Source organism: Balaenoptera borealis (genome assembly GCF_965194805.1).
Source record: "Balaenoptera borealis genome assembly, chromosome: 18".
Lineage (NCBI taxonomy): Eukaryota > Metazoa > Chordata > Mammalia > Artiodactyla > Balaenopteridae > Balaenoptera > Balaenoptera borealis.
In genome coordinates this window covers 12,720,959-12,745,407 of record NC_138877.1, presented here as the reverse complement: position 1 = coordinate 12,745,407, position 24,449 = coordinate 12,720,959, and the positions used below count along the sequence as shown (strand labels likewise).

Sequence of the window (24,449 nt, the reverse complement as noted above, 5' to 3'; positions counted from 1 at the left end):
TTGGGTCTTCATAGCTGCACACAGGCTTTCTCTAGTTGCGGCGAGCAGGGGCTACTCTTCGTTGCCATGTGTGGGCTTCTCATTGCGGTGGCTTCTCTTGTAGCGGAGCTCGGGCTTTAGGCACGCGGGCTTCAGTAGTTGTGGTTTGCGGGCTCTAGAGCGCAGGCTCAGTAGTTGTGACACACGGTCTTAGTTGCTCCGCGGCATGTGGGATCTTCCTGGACCAAGGATCGAACCTGTGTCCCCTGCATTGGCAGGCGGATTCTTAACCACTGAGCCACCAGGGAAGTCCCCTCCCCTTGTCTTTTAAATGTTATCTGTAATGACTGCATCATATGGGTGTGCTGCAGTTTAATTTACCAGTGTTCTGGCTAGAATGCTGGTGAACACAAAATACTACATAATATTTTATATCTATTTTATATTAGTACTAGCAAATATTAATAATAAAACTAAACAGCTACAAAAAACCTAGGGATTACATTTGTCTATGGAGAGCCTCCTAAAGGAAATAAATCATAAATCATGGTTAACTTGTGAAAATCGTATAGTGTTTAAAGACCTAAAATGAAAGAAATGTCTTCTGACCTTTAGCACCACTGATAACAAGTCCAAGTTCTGCACAGACAGAAACACAGATAACTTCATGGTCGTGGCCCGTGAGGACAGCTCTTGGTGCAGGATAGTCACCTGCAAAGGAACAGCAGCGGTGAGTCACTACAGACCAATGGCGGGAATGAAGAGCTATGCCATTAAATTGACCGTTTAAAATAGCAATCATTGTTTAGTAAGGGCATTTATTAGCTGTGTGACCATGAGCCAGTTACTTAACCTCTCTGACCCCCTTTCTTATATCTTAGAGAATATTATGCCTTTTTAAAGAATTCCGTATTTTTCTCTTCTGTTCATTCTGCTTCACCTGGTTGTTGAGTCTGTGATCTTTCCTTTATGGTGTATGGTGCTTGAGATCCTGCATGCTGGCCTGTTTTCCTCTGTGCACTCATATTCTGGATGGGGTTGAACCACCCCTCCCTCATCTTGTCTCTCAGAAAAACATCCTATGCTTTGGTCTCAGCGACGCTGCTCTTTCTGAGAGCTGCCTCCCGGGTTGCAATCCCCTGGCCCCCACTGTAGAGGGGGCAGTGGGGGAAGTGAATGTCAAAGGGATGGCACTTGTGCCCACCTCCTGGGCAGCCCCTCCCTTGACACTGATGTGATGCCGCAGCCCTGAGCAGCTGGACTGGTGCTCCCATTCCCTGCCCCACCGTGGCAGGAGGGAAGGCATCAATAGATCGTGGGAAATTCTGGGAAGAAAGCGCACAACTAAAACGCCCTACCCAGCAAGGCACCCAACACTCTTCCCCTCTGCCAATATCTCCTCCTTCAGACCCAGCGGTCTTCTGTCTCTCCAGGGACTGCTCACAGTTTTCTGTGAGTTTCCTCAGATCCACCATGTGAGCCTCCATTCTGCTTTTGAGGCATTTCTTACTTAGATGGAGTATGGGAGGGAGAGCTGAAAGCCCACCTTAGTTTGCCATTTTATTCTAAATTTACGTACCTTGCTATAATGTGTTTGAGTATTGGCAGAGTATCCTTTTAGATTTGTCAGCAGTCCTAGATTTGTCCGAAACATATTTATATAATTTATAAACTTATGCTTCACAGATGCCCTGAGTTCCCTGACAAAATGAAGATTAATTATTGATAAGATTTTATGTGTAATATCATCCTTAATTTTTCTAAGTGATTATTTTTTCTTGGAGAGACGGACAAATTAAAAATCCTGCAATTATATGTTTAATACAATTTATATAGAGTTTTCTAAACCTTTCCCTTATATGCTACAGAAAAAGTAGAAAGCAATCTAGTTCTACTGCAGGGAATTTAAAAAATGTATAAAAATATTAAAAATCTTCCTTATGTATGTAATATATTTTATATTAGAAAATAAAGTTTTTCAAAGGCTTACCTCTGATTTAGAAAGCTTAAAATGTTTTATTTTTCATTACAATTCCCCCAGATCATTTGAATAAACTGTGAAACTTAACTATTAGGGGATTTTGTAGGGCCCCTGAAAGCACTGTTTCCCTCTTTCAACTATAGAAAAGTAAATAAAATGTTATTCAGGGGTTTTGAGTTGGAGAACCTGCAGCAGGGGGAAAGCATATTCCCTACATTTCATTTCATTGTCAGGGACAGATGTCACACACCCCAACAATCATTCAAAATCCTAGGGATATTCTGTCACTGTCACATCACAATTGATGGATGTAGCTATGGGTTAAAGGGCCCTGCGCACAGGGAGGTGCAGGTGAGACCTCTCCTCTAAGGACCATAGCACCACTGCCCTCCTTCCCTAGTCATTTCCTCAGGAGAAGAGCTTTCTGGGAGATGGAATTACTATGCATGATGAACAAACACGTCCAATTTTGAGATTCCTTACAGGCAAGCATTTGGAAACTCCAAATATAAAAGTCTTATAGTAAACAGATTCCACCTCATTTTTATCACAAGATATTTCAATATTCTCAAAATGGATGATGAAAAAGAGTACAAAGGTGTTAGATGCTGCTATCCACAGAGAACTGACAAGGAGAGCATTGTCAGTGTGATAGTCTGTGGCTTTCAGAGAAAGGATCAAAGTAAAGATTGCTCATGGTTCTTATTATTTTCAACCTCATTTATGGGACTACTAATATGCAGGGGAAGCTTTGGTTCTTCTGAATTGGAGCTAAACAAAAACAGCAGAGTTTTTCTGCGATCCTCAGTGCAGTTCTGGGGGAGTCGGAAAATGAACCTCTTGATGATGTATGACATTCAGGTTTTATCTGCGACCTTTGCTGAGTCACTGAAGAATCACTGCAGAAGGTATTTTCATTCACATTTATACTATATAAAAATCATGGATTTTTGACTTGAAATCCCAGAACAAAAGATTTCAAAGGGTGCAGCAGTTTCATCACTACTCTGATTTCAAGATTTAGTTTGAAAAAATTATGTTAGACATTTGCTGGGGTAGCTCAGAAAAACTTAGTTTGTGAGGAGTTCCTATTGAGGTACTGTGTCTTCAGCCACCTGAGGGCTGCTCCAGAGGTTTCTGGCCCAAGCACCAGAAACACCCAGGCCTGCATTTTCCACAGGTCACAAGGTAATCCACATAAAAACATTCCATGGGTTGGAAAATGTCCCATGATGTGGTTTCATTTTATCACACAATCACAGAGTATTTGATGAAAAATAGAAGATAGATACGAACCTATTTATTCACTGACTCTAAGTTGTTCTTTTTCTTCTTCAGAGAGGACACTGACCACATTTTCCTCTGAGCCCTGCTGTTTCAGGGCAGATCTCTTCCCTTGAGGTCCTGAACCTGGATCTAGGCCACAGTACCTTACTGCCCTACCATCTCCTTCCCCAGTCAATAGTATAATCCACCTGCCTTTCCCAAGGAGGCAGAGGTTTCTGCATGATGCCCAGAGAGCCCACTGGTATAGATCCGAGGCTCCCTGATCACGAGAACATATTAGTCACTCTTGTTTTTTATATTGCTTCTGACCCAGGACAAAGACCCTTGCAGCCTCAGTTCCATAAAGGGGAAGGAAAAGCAGAAACTGAGTGGCAAGCAGCCCCCTTCTCAGTCAGGAACCCTATAATGTCTCCTAACGTTGGGCTGAGGGAATGGGAGGGCTGAGAGGTCTCCTGAAGAATGGGCCCCGTGTTAGGGATGCTACATTATAGACATTATCTTTTGGCCCTCAGAAAGCTCTACGAGGTAAGAATTATTACACATGTAACTATGCTTCCTCTCAAAGTTAATGAGAAGAGGTTTAACATTTACTAAACCCTAGTTAAGATTCCTTGCTCTGAGAAGTGAGACAAACTCATCATATATATATATATATATATATATATATATATATATATATATATATATATATATATATATAAAATATCTTCAGGCTATTCTTTATCCACGCTTTCTTCATCCCCTGTAACACCACTGGTCAGTGGTGGCTGTGGAGCTGGGCACCAGGATGGTTGTTTTAAAAGAAGGCTGGATGCAGACAAAGCGAGGGATGTGATTTGGCAGATGTTTAGTGACAGGTTGGGGCTGGCGGGAGGGTCAGTGTCCAGAGTTGAAGCTAACACAATGGGAGCCCAGGGAAGGAATGTGTGCACAGCTGGAGTCTCCTTTTCAATGGGCTTCTTGTTTCATAGTTTGTATAATGCTCAAACGTGAGCTGAAGACTTGTTTTTCAAAAGTGAAATAGAAAAAGCATGATAACAATGTCATACATATTACTCAACGCATATTTGTAGATTTGATTTGAAAAGATGAACAGTAAATTCTCTTTCAAAGTTTCCTGTGGCTATGATTTTTAAAATGTCAACAAACTCTCTATCAGGCACGTTATATCTGGTATAAACATTAAAACCACACACTTTACAAGCCGATTGGATTTGGAGCCGAGGTCCCAATGTATTATAAGTGTCTGCTGAAGAGACAATGTTGACTTGCCCCTCTTGTGACTATCTCGTTGGAAGCTACAGCACGTAATGAGAAATGTCAAGTCCCAAGATCAATGAAATTTGGGGCTCTAGGGATTCAACAGGAATAGCATTGATCCTTTTAAAGAACACCAGTCAGAGATGGGCTGTAATATATTGCAAAGAAGGGCTCAGGAGGATAAGCAGCCAAGTCCAAGATACCTACCTGACAAAAAATTCAATCAGCTTTTAGCACAAATTGCCTGCTCTGCTCTCCTTCCTTTCATGAGATAGTCTGCTTCCAATTAAAGTGCGCAAATTAATTTTTATCACTTCCAAATTAGTTTCAGAATTTGTGTAAAAGTCTGTTTCAGATGAAAGCATCTGTCCCTCACATCTCTGCAATTCTGTTATCTAGTCAGGGGCCTATTTTACATCTACAAGAAAACTGTCTATGTTCAAAGTCACAAGTTTGAAAGAGTAACAATGAATATTAGCATTAAATATATTAATAAAACAACTATAATTCAACTGGAACCTCTGCCAGGTAGCCTCTGCTTGTTTCTTTTATGGTCTAAAACTCTATAATAATCTGCTTACACATTTTCATTGTCTTTGTGGCAAATTCATTAAAACTATAGAAATAATTAGAAAAAGATTTATTTATGAGATGTCCAAGTTAGTCACAACAATACATTTGACACAATGAAACCATTAACTCTTTCAAACCTACCTAAAATAATTCACAAACATTACTTATTTTTTCTCTGTGGCACTAACAGAGCTAGCCATTAAAAAATAAGGATGACAATGCAAAAGAAACATACATATATTAAAGCACCTGAGTTTATCTTGAGGAAGTTTTAGTGATGTGCACATAGGGTGAGTAAATGAATCCTATTACGTTATGGTGTTGTGCTGGATAAATATGATTCAGCCTCTGACACACAAAGCGAATTCAATGTCCACACCAAGACCAAGTCCTGAATTCTAACAGCTACTGGGATATTACGTTTCATGCTAGGACGTCCCCCTTCAAGTCGAGGTTAATATATACAGCCCTTGAAACCTAAGGGCATTGTGTCACACACTTTAATATGAATTTAGATATAACTAGCTTTTTGGTCTTGTGTAGCAATGCATTATGAGACAGAAAGAACATATAGCCTGATTCTCTGACCTGTGAATTGGTAGCTAGAATAAAATAAAACAGGAAAAAAACAAAAACAAAAAAAAAAACCCTTTCCTTTCATTTTGTGAGTTTTCTGATGGCAAGGACTACATCTGTGTCAACACCTACGGCTGATCCTTGATGTGACAGTCAATTCAGTGTGTGCTCTGACTGCCTTCGCAAAAAGTGAACTGACCAAAATATACGGTCTCTCTAGGCATGCCTACATGAGCTGCTAGGTTGGCTGTTTTCACAGACTGAGTCACAAATCAGTCGAGTCAATCAAATACTAAATATGACTAATTATTATTTTTTACTGTGTTTTACTATTATGATTTTTACTATCCGCATGGCAAAAAGCTGAAACCAGTTTTTACATAATCATCAATTTGTGCCCAAGATGTAATGTTAAGCATTTTGTAGATACAAGTAGTTATGATACTAAATATTATCTGATAGCAATTCAAGACTCATGTAATACTCAGTATATTCAGTACTTCCAAGCAGGACAGGCCATTTCGTGGTCATAATATAGGCTTTTGTAAACCCCATAAAGTCAGAATTTGACTACCCAGAACTCCCAGCTGCTAAGGTAGTACCAGCACCCAGCAGGCATTTAATACATGCTTGCTGCTTGACTAATACTTGAGCTACTCATCCTGTTTAATCTAGAAGAGCATATTTCTCCCTTTATGTTAAGGATAATGGATAAAATGGAACCACATTACACAGGCCCACATTAAATGCCTAGGAAAGTCTTGGCAGGGTGGGTTTTATGGAAGTCCTTAAGGTTCATAATGATGACAACAGTTTTTAATCAAAAAATAAATCCCCCTAAATGGAGGCAATACTGTAGGGATAATATTATGCGATAATGTCTTAGGGATAATCTTGTCTTTATTTAAAACTTAAATAAAATTCTACATTTTAACAAATCCAGTATTCACAGTTTTGTTCTTAAGGATTAACATAAACATTTCTATTTACATAGCTCCTGTTGAAAGGAACTTTAAACACTCTAAATATTATTACATTTAACTTTTCTTGCTAAGTGATGGAACAAAGATACAATCAACTGTTAACCATCATTTGGTTTAAAAGATCATTAGAAAATAAAGTAGAGAACAGATAATTACTATAATTTAACATTTTTCTTTAAAATTCCTTTTTTTAAAACATCTTTATTGGAGTATAATTGCTTTACAGTGGTGTAAGTTTCTGCTGTATAACAAAGAGAGTCAGCTATACGTATACCTCATAGCAGGACATTATATTATCTTCCCTGCTGCCAAATGGTAGTTTTTAAGAAATGAATTCTCTTTTTGGAAATATCATTTTCATCATTTTTGAGCTTCACTTTGAAGATGTTAATTAATTGGATTTAAAACTCTATTCTGCTTCTTTAAAATTTTTTTCTGTCTAATAACTTCTAATTTGTGTTAATAATGGACGGAAGATACCACACAGCCCTGCTGCTTAAATCAACTTTTCTTCTTATGAACACTACACTCATCTAAAAGGAAAAAAGGAAACTGGGAAATACGTAAAAATACAATTAGATAAAATACATGTGATAATGTACCATGTTTAGTAATAATAAAGTAGACCAAACATTTTACACACACACACAAATGTTTTACACAAACATTTTACACACACACACACAGACACACAAATCCTGCTAAAAATGAAGTTTCCTTTTTCAAGGATATGGTTTTAAAAAAGAGAGTAAATAAGGAGGTTAACTTACTAGTGTTTAGAGTATGATATTCAGTATAATGTAGAATTGGTAGCTAATTAGTTGAGCTGGTTGGAAATCAAGCAACACTGAATACATGTTTTCCTCAAACCAATATCACATCTTAGTTCACAACTTAGAGCAGAGGCACTTTCTCTTATTCAGTATCTACACTGAGACACTACTTCATAATACACTTTTAGTTTCTTCATTTAATGTTCTTCACCTCTAGCTATGGGCAACAAGAATAAGTCACCCGGTCATCTAGTTCATTCTCCTACCACCTTTATATATGTATGTATATACATATACGTATATATATATATGTGTGTGTGTGTGTGTGTATGTATGTATATACACACACATATATATGAAGCTTTCCATGCCCAGCTCTCTCACAGGCTGGAAGGGGCCAGCCATGTAGTTACAACACAGCGTCCTGTACACGTCTTTTCTTCTCTACTTTTATAGTATTTCAGTGGCAGGTGCACAGCATTCCTGGAAAATTCCTACCTCTGTTTCATCACAAATATTCCCAAACTCATGTTTCAGTTTATTTTAGAGTACTGTTAAAGCTGTGCCCAATGTACGAATCATAATTAGAATAATCCTGGTTTAGGTACTTGCCATTATCAACACTTTACAGAAACCATTCTCTATTTTACAGGAAACATGTGTATGTGAACTATTGAAAGCTTGGTAATTAAAGACAGTAATTATTTCTAGGAAATGTCTTAGCCAGTTCTTCAGTCATTCAACAATATTTATTGAAAACCTATTTGTGCAACTATGCCAGGAACCAGAGACTTAAGATGCAGAGAGAGGGTCTCATGGTCCACTTCAGTGTTTCCTCAGAAGAGCAGCTCCAAGGAATAATAACTGCTCTTCCATGAACAAAAGGTTCCACGGAAAACATGTTTGAGAAACTGTGGGTTATCAACAGCTTTATTTGTGTAAGGCTTTCAGAGCTCACATAGAAAGTAAGAGTATATGCGGTGTTTTCTAAAATTGTTTTACTCTGGAGTCCCCCCATTTTTTTCCTACAGGATATTTTCAGGAGCACTTTTGAATAAAAAACACTCAGGAATCATACCAAGCAAAGAAATCATCTTATTCAGCTTTGCCTCACCAGGGCCTAATCTGAAGGGGGTATTCAGTCATTGTCAAATAAATAAACAGATATTTACTACACCCCATGGTAGAAAGCAGTAAGTGTCCTCTTGAGGCACAAATAAAACATATGGAAATTCAGAGAAGGGAGAGACTTCACTTGGCTGAGAGAAATCATACGAAGTTGAATGGACCAGATGACACTGAAGGAAATTTCGGAAGGATGGGGACATTTGGAGACTGGGGAAGGGCTGCTGAGCACAGGGTCAATGTGAGGTGACCTGGGAGTTTCCTCAGGCTGAAGGTTATAGTGGTCGCTCTTTTGTACACTTTGAATATAGCCACATTCCAACATAGATGTTTGCTCCTTAAGCTTTCGTATTTTAAAACCCTTACAACACCAGCAAAAACTATTAGGAAAATTAAAAGAGCAAAACATGTTTAAATGAGTTCTTAGTCTGGTAGGACAATTCTAGACAAATACTTACTGCTGTTCGGGTTGTCTCCTATGATATGGTGTCGCCCACTCCAGTACCAGAGAAGCAGGGTAGCATCTCGAGACCCAGACACGATGTAGCAGTCCCCACCTATGTATGACTCAGACCTGGCCAAGCACGTCACCACATCCCAATGGCCAAATACAATCTGAGTTAGTTTCCCTGAAACACAGAAATGGTAGATCAAATTCATTTGCTATTTTTCTTTAAATGGTAATAAGCTTAACTTTACTTTATTAGATTTGTGAAAAGTGAATCTATAGACCGGCAAACTTACAAGGTAATTTTGTAACAAAATCTAGCTACAGATTTGGTTTCTTGAGTTGCTTCTGAAAAAGTGATACAAGAATGTCACTTGGGACTTCTTAAGAAAAGAACATAAAATAACACAATCATGATTTTTTTTTTTTCAGGGTTGGGCCAGACTAAGGGGAGGTTTAAGGTCTTTTATTGGACCTGATTTGTGGGAAGGGGACCGTAGTCCCAGTTGTCCTATGAACTCAGGGCTCAGCTCACACTGAAGTTCAGAGTGGATAAAATTATAAGTAGTCATTTACTTACAATGTGAGCATTTAATTTGAATCTCGGCACTCAAGATGAAAATGCCTACATTATTAAGTATGATTTCATATGAAGCTTTAGGTGTAACAATTGGCATTTTGAAGAGGATAGGCATTTCATAGCTCAGTTTACCTGTTTCTGTAGAATAAACTCTGAAGCTCTTATCCCAGAATCCACAGATAAGAATATAGCGATTGTCTGCTGTGACCACAAAACAATGGGCGTTGATTTGTATGCTCTGGTCAACAAGGTCTGTGATCTGCCGTTTGTTCACACCAGAGTTATTGGCTAAACATAAATAGAAAAAGAACTTTAAAGAAAGATTCCACAAGAGTTTCACCAACCACTTATAGAAGGAATACTTTTATGCTTCATTTACCTAGAAATGGGTTCTTAAGGCTATAAGATTATTAAGATTTTAACATTTCCCCATGAGAAATATAAACTCTTTAGTAGCAGTGATTATTTATGAACCATATTATATATTAAAAACTTGTTGGAAATTTAAGTTCTCCACCAATATGAGGAATTCAAGATGTGAATTTACAACATAATAAAAATATTTAAATGCACTAACTTCAATAGATGTTCACCCTGCACAAGTTCATTAGTGTCCAACAAGTTCAATAATAAGGAGGAATAAATATTGTATGAAGTATGTTACATAAGGAAAAAAATGTCTTAATATTTGCCTCCATCTGTCATTTTCTGATGGCATTTACAATTCATATGAAAAGAAGAAAGTAGGGATTTGTGGGAGGGGTGTTGTTATGTAGGCAGCCCCTCAGGGAACTTTAGGTCAGCAGCTTTAAAGACCTGGATTGTCAACAAACAGAAGCCTTTCCAGAATGGTCTGGCAGGGGAGGAGAGGAATGAGAAAGATGGGAGAGGGACTGGGGAGGAAAGAGACAGGCAGAGAATCAGTGGGTAGCACTGGGACTGAATCTGAATAAAGTCAGGAACTCAGACACGCCATCTGATTTCCCTGGTGCCTGTCTGTATGCCAGCCTGTGCCTTACCCCACGCCGTCCTTTCAGGCTAAATCCCTGGGCTGAATTCTTAAACAGAAAATGCAGATGTAGAAGATCAACATCACTTTCTAACACCAATTAAATCTAAGTGCTACTATTTGTGGATATCTGCTAACACTATAATAGTAATTACTAGAGAAGGTAAAACATAAAAAATAATTTTAAAAACAGCAAAGGAAAAGGAAAGCAAACGTCCCGAGTGTCTTGAACACTATGTAATTGGTCCTTGATTAATTAGAATACAGCTATTAATTTTTCCACAGTTACACTCCAGCTGTACGTGACACTGTCGATGTCTTTTCAGCAGAGAAACAGCTAGACCTCAACTCTAAAAATATTCCTTGTCCTAAGTGTATATTCTCCCAAAGAAATGTTAAGTGCTATTTTGTGTTGGAGTATAAGGAACTAACCCAAATGGCTGTCTCTCATCCTATTTCTGGGTTCAAAGATGTAGGATGGATTAATCTAAGAAAAAAATACCATAACTTGTGTATGGCTTTATAATTTTTCATACCATGTTCAATTTTTTTCTAATTCAGTTCTCATAAGATCCCATGAGGACAGGCACAACGAACATGATTAGGAACCATCTTGCAGACATGAAACTGAGGCCCAGAGAGATTAAGGCACTTGCTCTGGATCACACAGCTAATAAATGTGTATGTGATTATTTTAAAGTACTTGGAATATCTGCTGCAAATAGTTATAGCTCCCGAGTTTGCAATTCATATGAAATCTTTAATTAAAAAGATGTTTAGCTCTAGTGAATGGAGATTTCCAGAAAAGAAATTCTTTAGTATTAGTTTTCTTTAGTAATAGCTTTGAGTCCTTATATATTTCAAATAATATAAAGTTGTTAAGGAAGAGTTGAGGCTGAAAGAAAGAACAGTTTGGAATCATTTGCGTTGTTTAGAAGCAACCTAAATGACCTCCTAAAATACCAAGAAAATGCCACAAATAATTAGTTTAATACCAACAAATTCTTAGATGGCATGTTATGATTTGCACAGCTCCTTGATGGTAATTTGATGTTATCCGCACATTAATTTGTGGCAGAAAAAAATATTATTCAACTATCATTTGTGATAAATAACCACGTAGGTATCTGTGGAGAGGCAGCCTCCATGAAGATGTATTTTTGTTGCTAACATACCAATGAGTGGATCCATTTCAATGGGAAGATGATGGGCTTGATCCAAGGAGTAACCTGGAGCTCCCCTGAGGCCTAAAGATTAATTAAAAGAGAAAATGACCATAAAATTCTCAGAAAGGAGGAATTTCCTAATAAGCAGTGTTTTATAATGATTATACAATATATATATTTGCTTAAAAATTATTTGGTAAATTACTGCAAGAATGATTCAGTCACACTACATGTTTTTGTAGACACTCTTAAAAAAATCATCACAGCGGGGACTGCTCGTCTCCACTTAAGATGGAGAAAGCTGGGAAGAGTGTTATCCTAACAAGAAGAAAAAGCTGGATAAAGTAGAAGATTACAAAATTTCTTGAACCCATCAGAGAGCTGAAATCTAAGAAAAGGTCATGCCTACAAGTAGGGATGGGTATGGGCACAGGTCCACCTGGGTCAAGGCAGAGAGGAAGATGGGGCTCCCATCTAAGTGGGCCTTCTTTCAACAGATGACAAGTCAACTGAAGGTACAAAATTGAGCCACACCTAAAATCTTAACCTAAAAGCTACTTTCAGAGGATTAATATTTGGAGCTTGACTGAATTCATTAGTCATAATTTTTTACGTGTGGTTATATAACATATAAAACTTTTAAACAATTCTAAAGAAAAGATCAATTCTTCATAGCTTTCTTTCAATGCAAAACATTTCGAGAGGCTAAGACTCCTGTGAATAAAGTCCTATTTTTAAAAGATGTCTGCTGCATATTTCTGATTGAATGGAAGTCGTTCTACCTCATGTTGAAAATATCGCCAATAACCATAAAGTAGGGGCATTTAGAAACTCTTAGGAGATTAAGCTAAAAGTCGTTTGGTTTTTCAGAATGATGCAGAAGTCAGTAGAATAGAAGGAGTCAGGTGAATTCGGCGTGGCTCATCATTCAGTCTTAGAGACATGGGAATCCTTGGGCTTCCAGGGAGACCTTAAGTGATGAACTGGGCCAGCTAAATCAATTAGTCACATCCATTCCTGTCCTGGCTAGATAAGTATCAATATGTCTAATTTTTATGACAGAATTATATCACTTCAAGATATACTGGCTGGAAACTTCAGGAATGAGTTTGGAGAAAACACACGTGAAAGCACTGAACAATTTAGATTTTGTCTTTTCTCAAAGACTCTAAGCTCCACAGAGAGAGCCATGCTGTTCATCTTGTTCACTGTTGTACTCCCAGTGCCCAGGACCATTGACACAAAGCGGTCATTCAGGTATTTCCTAAACGAATTAATGAAGTGGAAGAAAGAGGATTTGAAACCATCATCTAGAAAATCTAGATTCAAAATCACTTTTGTTTAATATGGGATAAAAGTGTTTGTTTTTTTTTCCCCTGGGGGGGCAGGGTGGGAGGACCTGAATTATCTGTAGGACTGCTTCAATTTGTCACATACTTATTGGATCCTTAACCATTAGCCAAGCATTCTGTGCAGCACTAAAAGACAGCAGCAGTGAATAAGACAGACAAGAGTTAATCAGTTAGGTTCGGCAATTATGTACTCTGCCCCTTTCTGCAGCTCATCTGGCGCCCTTGCTAGCCCGCAGCACGCCTACCCTACCCTACCTGGAGCGCAGCTTCTAAGACCCCGTTAGTAAGGGGCTCCCTTAGGTACACATACCCACTGTGTTGTGCCATCGGTTCACTGCAAACAGTCTGCTGCAGGTCACGGTCACCACCGCAGGGATGGTCAGGTGGGGGAGCGTGTTGGCTGCCACATGCGTTACTGGAGAATTTGATGGAAACTTCAGCACCATGATCACATCCTGCTGCATCTGATCTTTAAACATGAGTGGACTCTGTGGAAGGAAACACTGTTGAATAGAAAGGGAAGAGAGCAAAGAAAACAAAAGGAATGACACAGTTAGTGAAAGCTCGGGGGAGGATGAAATTAAAACAGGCTAGCAAGAGCACAAACCAAGAGCCGAGCAGTCGGCACTCTGGTCTGAGAGGGTGGCACAGAGAAGCGAGCAGGGACTCTGCGAAGTCGCTGAGAGGACACCCGATTAGTAAAGACCAGCCGCAATTTAGGTACCGCCAGACGATACGAGGAGTTGGAGATACGTCCACATGACGGAGCGTAATTATTCAGTGCAGTTACAACATCAGTTTGGTGGAAAAATCAGTCAAGTCAGTTACTGACACTGTTTACATGAAATATGCAGTGAACTGATTCTTTCATTTTTTTACCTGGTTGATCTGGGGTCATGGCTACAGTCTAAATAATTAAAATATCACAGCCTCCCTTGTCAGCGCTGTGTGTGCATTTCTGCTGCGGCTCTGATGACTACGGTCTCCTTCCCCTGCTGGATGGTGAGCTTCCTGAGGGATAACACTCTCTTCTCTTTTTTAATCTTTGTTTCTCAATCATCTAGCATCTGACTTGATAGAAAGTAGACACTATAAGAACTACTATTTAGTACTATAAATTACTATAAACATTATTACATAAAAGACACAAAATAGGGATGCTGGAAATAACCATTATTTAGCTTTCATGCATGTTTTGTAATTGTTCACTATTATATATACACATATATATGAATCCTCTGCTACACAAACTTAAAAAGCTTATTTTCTTTATAAACAGTTCCATGCCAATTTAGTCTCTAACAATTTCCCCTAGGAAAGTAATGAGTTCTGACTGGGCATTTCTCCAGGATAAATATTTTTATTATCATTATTAAACAGAGAAAACTAACAGGGGAATACAACTCTTCTGCCAAAGCATTTCATAAAATAAAGTGTGAGAGATATTCTCTTGGACAGTTTATTAAAAACGCTTCATCTCAGGTCTGGAGGCTCCGCGTCTACACTGTGTCTGGGTATTTGGATGGGAGCAGCGCACGTGGTGAAAGCCTCTTTGCTTGGCTGCACGCGAGGACCCACTTCAAGCAGCAGAGTTCATTAGTGACTAATCAAGGGGGCTGAAATGAGTTATTGTAGAGGAAAAGAAACGTTTTCAAACACACACATTCATTTATGTGTTTCAGTAGGTGTTCAACTATCAATTCCTTGAAGGTGTAGAGGATGTATTACCTCTGTGTCGCCAGTGCTTAAGGTCGTGCCTGGCACACAGAAGGGGCTCAATACTAACTTGTTAAGTAACTGATAGAATAAATGAAAGGTGAGAACAATACTTCCGTCATGAAATAACAACTGATACATTTGTTTACACATATATTACGGACAATGTTCAGGAGCATTTTATTCCAATACTAGGGTGTCTGGTGCCTTGATAACTGTCTAGAAACACTGATGAACTGTAATTCATTTTGCAAACACATTTTTACCTTCAAACATTTTTCTTTTTTTTTCCAGTAAAAACCTAGTGGAAAATCACAGTTAAAAAGTAAATTCTAAAGTAGCTTCTTGGAAAAATTTTTACCTTCTTCAAATTAGATAAAGAGGGAAATGTTCACCATTTGCTAAAAACTGAAAAAAAGGACTGTTTTGTTATGAAAACTGATTTTTAAAATTCAGATTAAAATGAAAAGAATATTACCTTTTCCTTTGAAAAATGAGAATACACCTTTTAATGTAAGTAGCTGCTGTGGCTGCTGACACGTTTTAGCTACCATTTACCGAGCACTTGTATGCCAGGGGCTGGTCTAAGTGCAATATTCAGTATTGAGTCATTACGTTTTCAGGGTTGGTACTATTTTTACCCCCAGTTACAGATGCTGAAATGTAAACAGAGAGCTTAAATACCTTGCCCAATTCATTCATTAGTTCGTGGCAAGAGACAGTGTTTGACACAAGTCTGGCTCTGAGGCCCTTATTCTTAACCCCTCTTCTCTACAGCCTCCCTGAAGTGGCTGTAAATTATATTTCTTTCCTTTTCTTAAGATGAACTACTTCCCCTACCCCACCTTGCCCAAAAAGATTAAATTGGGCAGCATCATATTGTGTTTATATTATATTTCCATTCTAATTTGTAAACGTAATCTAATTTTAGTGCTGGTGCGTGTCTGTAAGCCTGCATGTGTACAAAGGAGTTTCTGTAGATGCATATATAGTCAGAGAGGATGGCTATTTTTGTGAATCCAAAATTGGGCTAGTTGAAGCCAAACTTAAAGGTAAGAACTCTACTCCTTTCTCTGTTTCTCCCTCGGGTAATCAGTATATACTGAGGCTGAAGAGTTAGCCAATAAAGTGAGGAGCCTTTTAAAATGCTGCTAAAAATCACTATTTTATTTGATCTCTACTCAGGTCCAAAATGTTCCGCAAGCTGCTATGTCTTACCAGGTGCATGGCAGAGCTCCGAGGCGGATGTGGCTCAATAAGCAACTGAGATGGCGTTTGTCCAAAGTTCTGTATCTGTGCCTCCATGGCCTGCAGGGGAAGGAGAGTAATTGTCATAATCAATGTGCATCAACGAGAGAGGTCAACACACTCTTTGACAATGCAAGTGTATCCCAAGTCAGCCATGAAAAGAGTCCAGAAAATTCACCGGGTGCTCTTCTCCCAGGGTGCAAAATCATCCAAGTGTTAGTATTTTGTAGACAAGCTTTGCTTCTCCTTCCAAACATGCTTCCATTAACCAAGTCACTATTCTTATTTAGAAGCAGGGGTTAAATGTGGAAATGTTATCCTGTGAGTGCATGCATGCAGCTAGAGACCAAAGAACACTCTGAACACTAAATACAACACATATACCTTAATAAAGTCCTTTGTAAGAAGGAACGTATGGGGATCTCTAATGAAATAAGCTTCTGGAATCTTAATGGGAAAAAAAAGAATGAGACATACAGTCCACTAAGGATACAAAATAAAATCAAATAATCATGTGTTCTAACCAATTCAGAGGGAGATCAGTAGAAAGAACATGAAGACTTTTGTATAATAATCAAATACGGCAAGACTTTCACTACAAAAAATATGTTTTAGTGTGCTATGCTATTCTAAGATGAATCCTGGAATATTATTTATAAGGTATGAATTCATTTCTCTCAAAAATTTCCTGAAAATTTAGAAAGAACTAACCCAAAGAGGAAATAATTCTTGGGGCATCCTGACCTATGCAATATGTCAGTAAAACCTATGCAGATGGAAATATTAATGAGATTTTGTGACTTCCAATAGATAAAAATAACTCTAGATCTCAGACTGTCTGGAGTGTAAAATATGCCTTTTTTGTGTGTATGTTAAAGAGATACTCTTATAAGAGATTTAAGTATTTCTTCTATACATAAATTCTACAGGGAAAAATGTCAATATATTAAGCTAGATTAACAGAAATATTTTTCTGAAATGTTGTAAGTGTGTAATTTAAGTCAACAAGGAGAAGCACAATATTTACTATGATTATTACTCTGTTACCATGCTAATCTTTCCCCCAAAACTGTGTGCACTGTGGTTGCCCATAAAAGTGAAATTCGAAAGGCATTGCTGAGTGCTTGGGAGTCAGGTAAGGTGGTAGGTGGCTCTCGACACAGCACTGCTACTAATCCCGTCACTATCTACAATTCTCATTTATAAAGTCTTTAAATTTAATAATCTGTCCTCCTAGACTGCATTTCAAGAAAACGTTTATCAATAAAGATGTGAATTTTCAAATTTATTAGCAATATTAAACGTGAATGCATCATTATCTGCCATATTTTAGCAATTGCATAAATGGAGTTTTGGTTCTTTTACTTGCAGAGGCAACAGGACGAGTTATTAAATCTCTTTACGTGCTGTCCAGTTTTAATGTGTACATTTATTTGCATGTGTCCAGTCATATGTGAAGTGTGACTATTTCACTAAATTGTACTCACATAGATACCATCATACTTTATCTCCCCAATGCAAGATTTATGATTAGAAAGGGGGGAGAGACCATTTCTGGTTAGGTTCACATTCTGAACAATAAACTCTTGAGAATTACTTGAAAATCAAGAAAAGTACTCATTGTATTGTTAAAGCTGCCCTAGTTAGAAAATGTCCAATACCTAGCTTAATGTATCATGAACTAAATCTCTCTAGCAATAGATACCATTGCTTGTGTTTTTCCTCCTCCAGATAGAGGACCAGGTTGCGGGTAGGGAGAAAGAAGTAAAATCAAACACATTTAAATCTCTAGATCAGTGCCTTGCATTTAGTAGGTAGCCTTTAAATGCTCACAGAAAGAATGAATCAACAAACATGTTTTGCTTGACTTTTTTTTCTGGAAGGGAAATATCAAAATTACATTAGAAAATGTTCTGAAACAGATTTAATTTCCAGAAATCTTCTGTACGGTCCTCTTCAGTAGGTCCTGCCTCTGATCCTTTTGGACTGAGGCACAATACACACACACATACATATCTTAAATGGCTCTCAAATGGCATCAGGGTAAATTTCAAGTTGTGCTCAATCTCACCCTTGCATTAAGACAATCGATTCCCAACATTCAACATTTATTTATTTTAAGACTAAACTGAATCCCTCTTCCTGTGATCTACCTAAAGGTTCTTATTCCAGTATTTATCTTTCAGCTATTGTGTAGTCCTGCTTTCTAATAATTCCTTGCCCTCTGATTTTAAATTGCACAGGTCTTTCCGATCTTGAAAAAGCATGCTGTCTCCCCTAAGTCTATTAAAATATTTGAATGGGAAGTGAGCACCTACTGACTTTCCTGACTGGCTCCCCCTGTCATATGCTTTCTGTGCTCCCCCACTTTTAGGAAGTCATCAGTGTCTTCTTTTTCATCAAGAAGGGAGGTACTACTGTTGACTATTGTTATTGGGCAAATGGATATTTGTTATATTATTATTTGTTATATTATTCTCTCTACTTTTGTATATGTTTGAAGATTTTGATTTTTTTAAAAAGTGATGCTGACAAGGAGAAAAATATTGTTTTCCATGGTGAGGTTGGGCTTTGAACAGAGATACGAATAAAACTACTGTAGAGCAGAAAAGGAAAAAAAAACTGATAAATTTTTATGGCTTCATCTCTCTGTCACCAGCTCATATTTTTGATTGTCTATTTCATTTCTTTAAACATATTAAATCCTTTTAGAAATAAAAAAAAAAAGGGAGGTACTTTGTATGGGCGCGTGCCCAGAGATATACACAGCCCATGCTGCAACCTATGATGCACAGCAACTGAGTAGTTGTTATGATGGAGGAGAAAATGCCTCCTTTCATGCTAACCTTGGGCAGGGTTCTAAATCCTTCCCAGAAATCCTTCCTAAATCATAATCAATGGCCTCCATATTCTCACAGCATATTTTCCCCTTTATCATGGAATTCAACACATAATTCCTTACGTGTGTCTGTTTGCTCAGACTGTGAATCTCTACAGGTCAGGGCTGTGATTTCGTCCTACAGAGTCAAAAAAATGTTTGAATACAGAAGTGGGGAAATGGTAGGGCATTTGGGCAAAACTGAAATGTAGCCTGAAAAGAGAAAAGCACAGTAGCAGAGAAAACTTCAGAGTTCTTTACTCTTGCAATTTAATACCACAAAAACAATTCAGTTAACGGACATCTGTTGAATATTTACTTCACACCAAGGGATATAAAATCAGACAGCAGACTGCCCTCTGGAAGTTTTCAGCCCATAAGGACATGAGATCAGGACATCAGGGCACATGGTAGGTAGGACCATGGGGGAGGCCAGCCCAGAGGGCCAGGGAGCCCGGAGGAGTAATGGACTGAAGCTCAGGTGGAGAATGGTGGGGGAAGAGCAGGGCTGTTAGGAAAGGGACTTCCAGAAAAAGAACATGAGCTAAGGTTTGAAGGTTAAGTAGAAATTAGCTGGATAACACCATAAAATGAGTTTTTGCTATATGGAATTTTTTGTCATATAATGGAATTTTTCCATTAATACAATTTTTCCAAATATATCAAGTAAAAAATCCTAAACAACTACTTACAGTTAATTATAAGGTGGATTCTTTCTATGGTATCCATTTAATAATTTAAATATTAAATTTAATAATTTCTATATTAAGAAATGGTATCTTAGAAAATTCTACGTATTTCTATTTCTCTATATATTGTTCTGCATGAGTCAGAGAGACTTAATGTTATTCATAAAACATATATTTATTGAGTATCTACTAGTACCCGGTACCCTTCTACAGATCTCTGATACTCATCAAACAAAACAGATAGAGATTCCTGCTCTTGTAGAGGTTACATTCTAGCCAGGATGCCATAGGGGCTTACATTCAGCCAGATGTCACACAATGGCATCCCATGGGCTAGATTCAGCTCACAGACATGGTTTCTATTTGAGCCAACACTTATAGGTTGGGAAATTTCATACAGTAATTTGGATTTTCCGGCTTCTCTCAGAAAAAAATCAGAAGATCTGACATTACCTCATTAGCATTCCTTCATGGCAACACTCGTCAGAAGCACCGACTCCTTTTCACACCCGCCACTCACGTGACCCATGCATACACTGCCATCTGGCCAGCTTCACTAGTTTATTCCCTGTCTGACCTCTATAGACATCAGCGTTTGTGAATCCTTTTAAAATCTAATACCAAAACTTTAGTTTGAGTTACAAGAAATCTATCGCTTTATGTATCTATTGCACTTTCCAGTGAAGAAAGGATGAACTAACATTGTATGTGGGAGCTCATGAGTTGTAAACCTTGGGAAATAAGTCTGTAAACCTAACTCGCTTCATTGAGTCTAAGATGTTATCCATTATTGAAGCATCATTATTTTATATACGATGAGGAAGTACAAAATGATGCCAATTAAACGGTGATGCACCGTTGAAGGTAAGACACACTGTGTTGGATTTTGAGATACAACAATGATGTACATCTTAGAATCAACAAGTTATGGTAACTTTTTACATATAACAGTCACCGATATTATGAGTCTTACATATTTCATACAAATCTAACATAAGTAATAGGCTTTAAACACTAGATTTTAAAACATGTGACTGACAAAACCTTTGCTGATTTATAAAAGGAAAGACTATGTATCCATTGGTGGACAACTCTTTGGTGGGATAACATGAAAATATGGATCTGCTTATACTTAAATAATAACATTAGGCCTTTGCGATTGCTGAACTTGCTATCTATCTATTTATATTTTTTTGAGGTTCAAGGAAGACAAATTCATAAAGTACACTAATCTTAGGTGTATAGGTTGATGAATGTGTGTGTGTGTGTGTGTGTGTGTGTGTGTGTGTGTGTGTGTGTGTATTTTCTCCCCCTTATAACCACCACCCAGATCAAGACAGAGGGCTTTGGAATGAAATGGGAAGGTTCCATATCTTGATCTGGGTGGCGGCTACATGGGAGTATATAGATTCCCTCTTTCCCCTCCCAGCCAATTACCCCCACGCCTCACCATCTGCCAAGCTGATCACTATTTTGATGTTTATCATCACTATTTTTTCTGTTCTTGAACTTCTGATGAATGGAATCGTAAAATATATATTTTTGTGTCTACCCTTTTTCTTTTTGGATTAACATAAAGTCTGTGACATACTTCCTTGTTGTTGTGTGTCAATAGTTTTTTTTTTTTTTTTGCTATTTAGTATTCCATTGTATTAATCTGCCACAATATATCAATTCTCCTGTTGATGGACATTTGGGTTGTTAACAGTTCCAGGTTATTATGAATAAAATTGCTTAGAAAATACTTGCACATGTCTTTCGAGGGAAGTGAGTAGTTATTTCTGCCGGGTGTATACCTAGGTATGGGGTTGCTGAGTCATAGGGTAGGAATGTTTAGTTTTACTGCTAAATTGTTCTCCAAAGTGGTTGTGCTGATTTTGAGTATTTGTAAGCATTTGTGAGTGCAGAATGCAAAGGTCAAGCTGTAAACAGAGCAATGATTTAGACTATGTGGACTTTCAGGGCACTGATATGCTGAAACTCTTACATGTCAAACTCATTTGTGTCTGATAATTATATAAAGAATACCACTTTACTTCTTCACCAGGAATTTTTCAGAGAGAAAGTTAGTCAAGAGATTTAAATTTTAATTGTTGTATCGATTCTTGCTTATTCTTATAAAAATTATTCTGTGAATATTTAATTAAAGCAGTCATCATGTATTTAGCATTTATTTTTCCTCCCAGCTAAAATCTGTCAAGAAATAGGTAGGTGAAGGGAGGGAGGGATAAATTTGGAGTTTGGGATTAACAGGTACACACTACTACATATAAAATAGATAAACAACAGGCCCTACTGTATAGCACAGGGAACTATATTCAGTATCTTATAATAACCTATAATGGAAAAGAATCTGAAAAAAAAATATACATGTATGTATAACTGGATCACTTTGCTATACACCTGAAACTAATACAACATTATAAATCAACTCTACTTCAATTTAAAAAAAAGGAAAAGAAATAGGTAGGTTAATAAAATTAGAGGGAAAAAAAAGACTTTTTTTTAACACCTTGGAGGAAGTTCCAAAACACAGAATTCTGCAGGGGAAGGCAGAGAAGTGAAGAAAATGTGAACTGAATTATGCTTAGGAGAACAATATAAGCACATGTGAACAGTACATGTGATTTTCAGATTTCATACACATATATGACACACAACTCAGTTTCACCTGCTTATATGTAATATAAAGCTCCTACTAGGGAAAGTCCCCATTAGGGACAGTTTCCCTCTTGTCCCTTCCCTACCTTCTGATTGTCCCCTTCCTTAGCCTTGTTAGGCTCGCTTTGAAAAATCCTCCAGGACCCACCTGCCAAGTTACAGAATTACCCACGCCTTCATTGAGCTCTCCTTTTTCTCACTTATTCTCAAGGAGCTCTCTCTAGTTTTTCATCCTCCCCACAGGTCAGGGGCACTGTGTATGGCTGTGTCATTGATGCCACGTACAAAGGTGCCCACTTGGGGGACAAATGAGTGATAGAATCAACCCTAATTGCCAGAGGAAGGAGCACCTTTTGTAATTATCCTTCTACAGAGGGTGGTTTTTTAAATTTGCACAAACGGGCCATAGGTGTTCGCAATGGCTGTGGCATACGCCTTATTCCTTTGACCTGCTGCACCTCTTGCTTAATTGCTTTTTTTTTCCCCCCTTCTTACCTTCCCTCCCAAGAAAGTTCTACCTCCTCTATGAACAAAGATATATGTTTGGGATTAAATTCTCAGAAAAGGAAGTGAACATGCTGTGGTGTATGTGTGTTATATGTATGCCTATTAATACAAAAGACTTCACAGCCAAGGTAAAAGTAAATGTGGTGACAGCTAAGTCATAGTTTAGAACGATGTTCAAATTAATGATAAATTCAAAATATTCTAAATGACAGAAATTAGGTGAACAAATGTGCTTTCTCCTTCCCTTTGTGTAGACTAGTTGTCTATTTACACCTTCCCTGGTATGCACTAGCTAAAAACTTGATTAATGTCCTCTTTTCCTCAATGCAGGTGAATTTAGCCCAGATACATTTTTTCTCCCATAGAATCTTTACAACTTCTAGTCTTTTTTTGCAAATGTAATTAAGTATTGCTTTTCAGATGAAATGCCATCAGGTCTAAGTGCCATGAGAGAGACAGTGTGAGGAAGCTAATAAGGTAGGCTGTCAAATGACCTATTTCATCCATTTCTCTTGGTCTGTACAATCTTTTAAACAGTTTTCAAAAAAATCGGCATTTTATAAAGTACTATAGGCTATGCTATCCACAATGCAAAATATCAGACTATGTCCAAATTACCAGTCAATTATCGACAAGTTTCAGAAAATTCAAGAAAAAAATAATAAAAGCTTGGGAACACACAGAAAGATTTTCAAAAAACTTCCTTAGTACTGTGTGTATCTCAGTGTACAGCTCTTACTTAGAATGATTTTACTTTAATGCTTGAGAGTGGATATTCTTTTTTTTTGTTTGACCAGAAAATACAACTTTGACGTACAGTTAAAAATATGTGATTTTTATCACTTCTGTTCTACCTCCAATTCTACCAATTCTATATCAAATAGGAAAAAATATGGAATCTTGAGAAGTCTGAAATAATAAAAAGAAGGACTGCTTAATGGCAGAATGTATTTTAAGTGATAAGCTTTTGCTTCTGGTTTATTGTTGTAATAAAACGAGATCATATAAAGCATTACTTTTTAATGCTGGAAAAACAGGAGCAAAATAAATCAAGCAAATGCTACCTGAACTTTATTATTTCTTGCCTTATAAACATTTAACTATATAAAAAATTAAAATGATATTTTATATTCAACTGCTTCTAGTTTTTCATAGAAACTACAAAATGAAAGAACCAAGATGTTTCCTTTGTTTTAACAATTGACTGCATTAAGGCTAAGCCTATACTAGCAAAATTATGAGAATATTTAAACAAATATTTAGTAACCCAAGTAAAAAAGAACCGCATTTGCTTTAACTATCAGACTATGTTAGATGATATTTGAGGAAGGGGGTTTCTAATTTGCTCATTTATCTGCCTCAGTGCTTGGTTTTATTCTTTTGGTATAAAACTAAAAAAAAAAAAAAAAAAAAAAGAGAGGAGACATCCTCCTGCTGATTCCCATTTCCTCCTTGGAATGATGAATTATAAGGATATTACATAATTGACTTAACAAATGAATGTGAAAAAACAAGCACCATATCCTCTAGATAGAAAAAGCTCTGTCCAAAACATTTAAAAAAAATATTAGGTCAGTGCCAATGGTGGCAAGCTCACTCAATTTTTCTACTTAAAAATAAGTCAAGTCAGGTAGAAAAAGTACATGTATTTTAATGTA

General features: G+C 37.5%; 1 protein-coding gene across 8 annotated transcripts in view; it reads right to left on the bottom strand.

The window, feature by feature from the left end:
- The window catches only part of NBEA (neurobeachin), a 608,086-nt gene that overhangs the window by 6,544 nt on the left and 577,093 nt on the right, over positions 1–24,449 (bottom strand). For 4 of the 8 annotated variants that reach the window (XM_082365247.1, XM_082365250.1, XM_082365249.1 and 1 more), the window contains 7 exons: positions 16,441–16,503; positions 16,027–16,116; positions 13,403–13,595; positions 11,750–11,821; positions 9,698–9,853; positions 8,996–9,166; positions 589–690 (listed from right to left, as the gene is read on the bottom strand). In XM_082365247.1, the coding sequence (XP_082221373.1) occupies positions 589–690; positions 8,996–9,166; positions 9,698–9,853; positions 11,750–11,821; positions 13,403–13,595; positions 16,027–16,116; positions 16,441–16,503 (847 nt within the window). The remainder of the gene's footprint in view (positions 1–588; positions 691–8,995; positions 9,167–9,697; positions 9,854–11,749; positions 11,822–13,402; positions 13,596–16,026; positions 16,117–16,440; positions 16,504–24,449) is intronic. The other 4 variants (XM_082365251.1, XM_082365253.1, XM_082365248.1 and 1 more) reach the window with 3 other exon arrangements.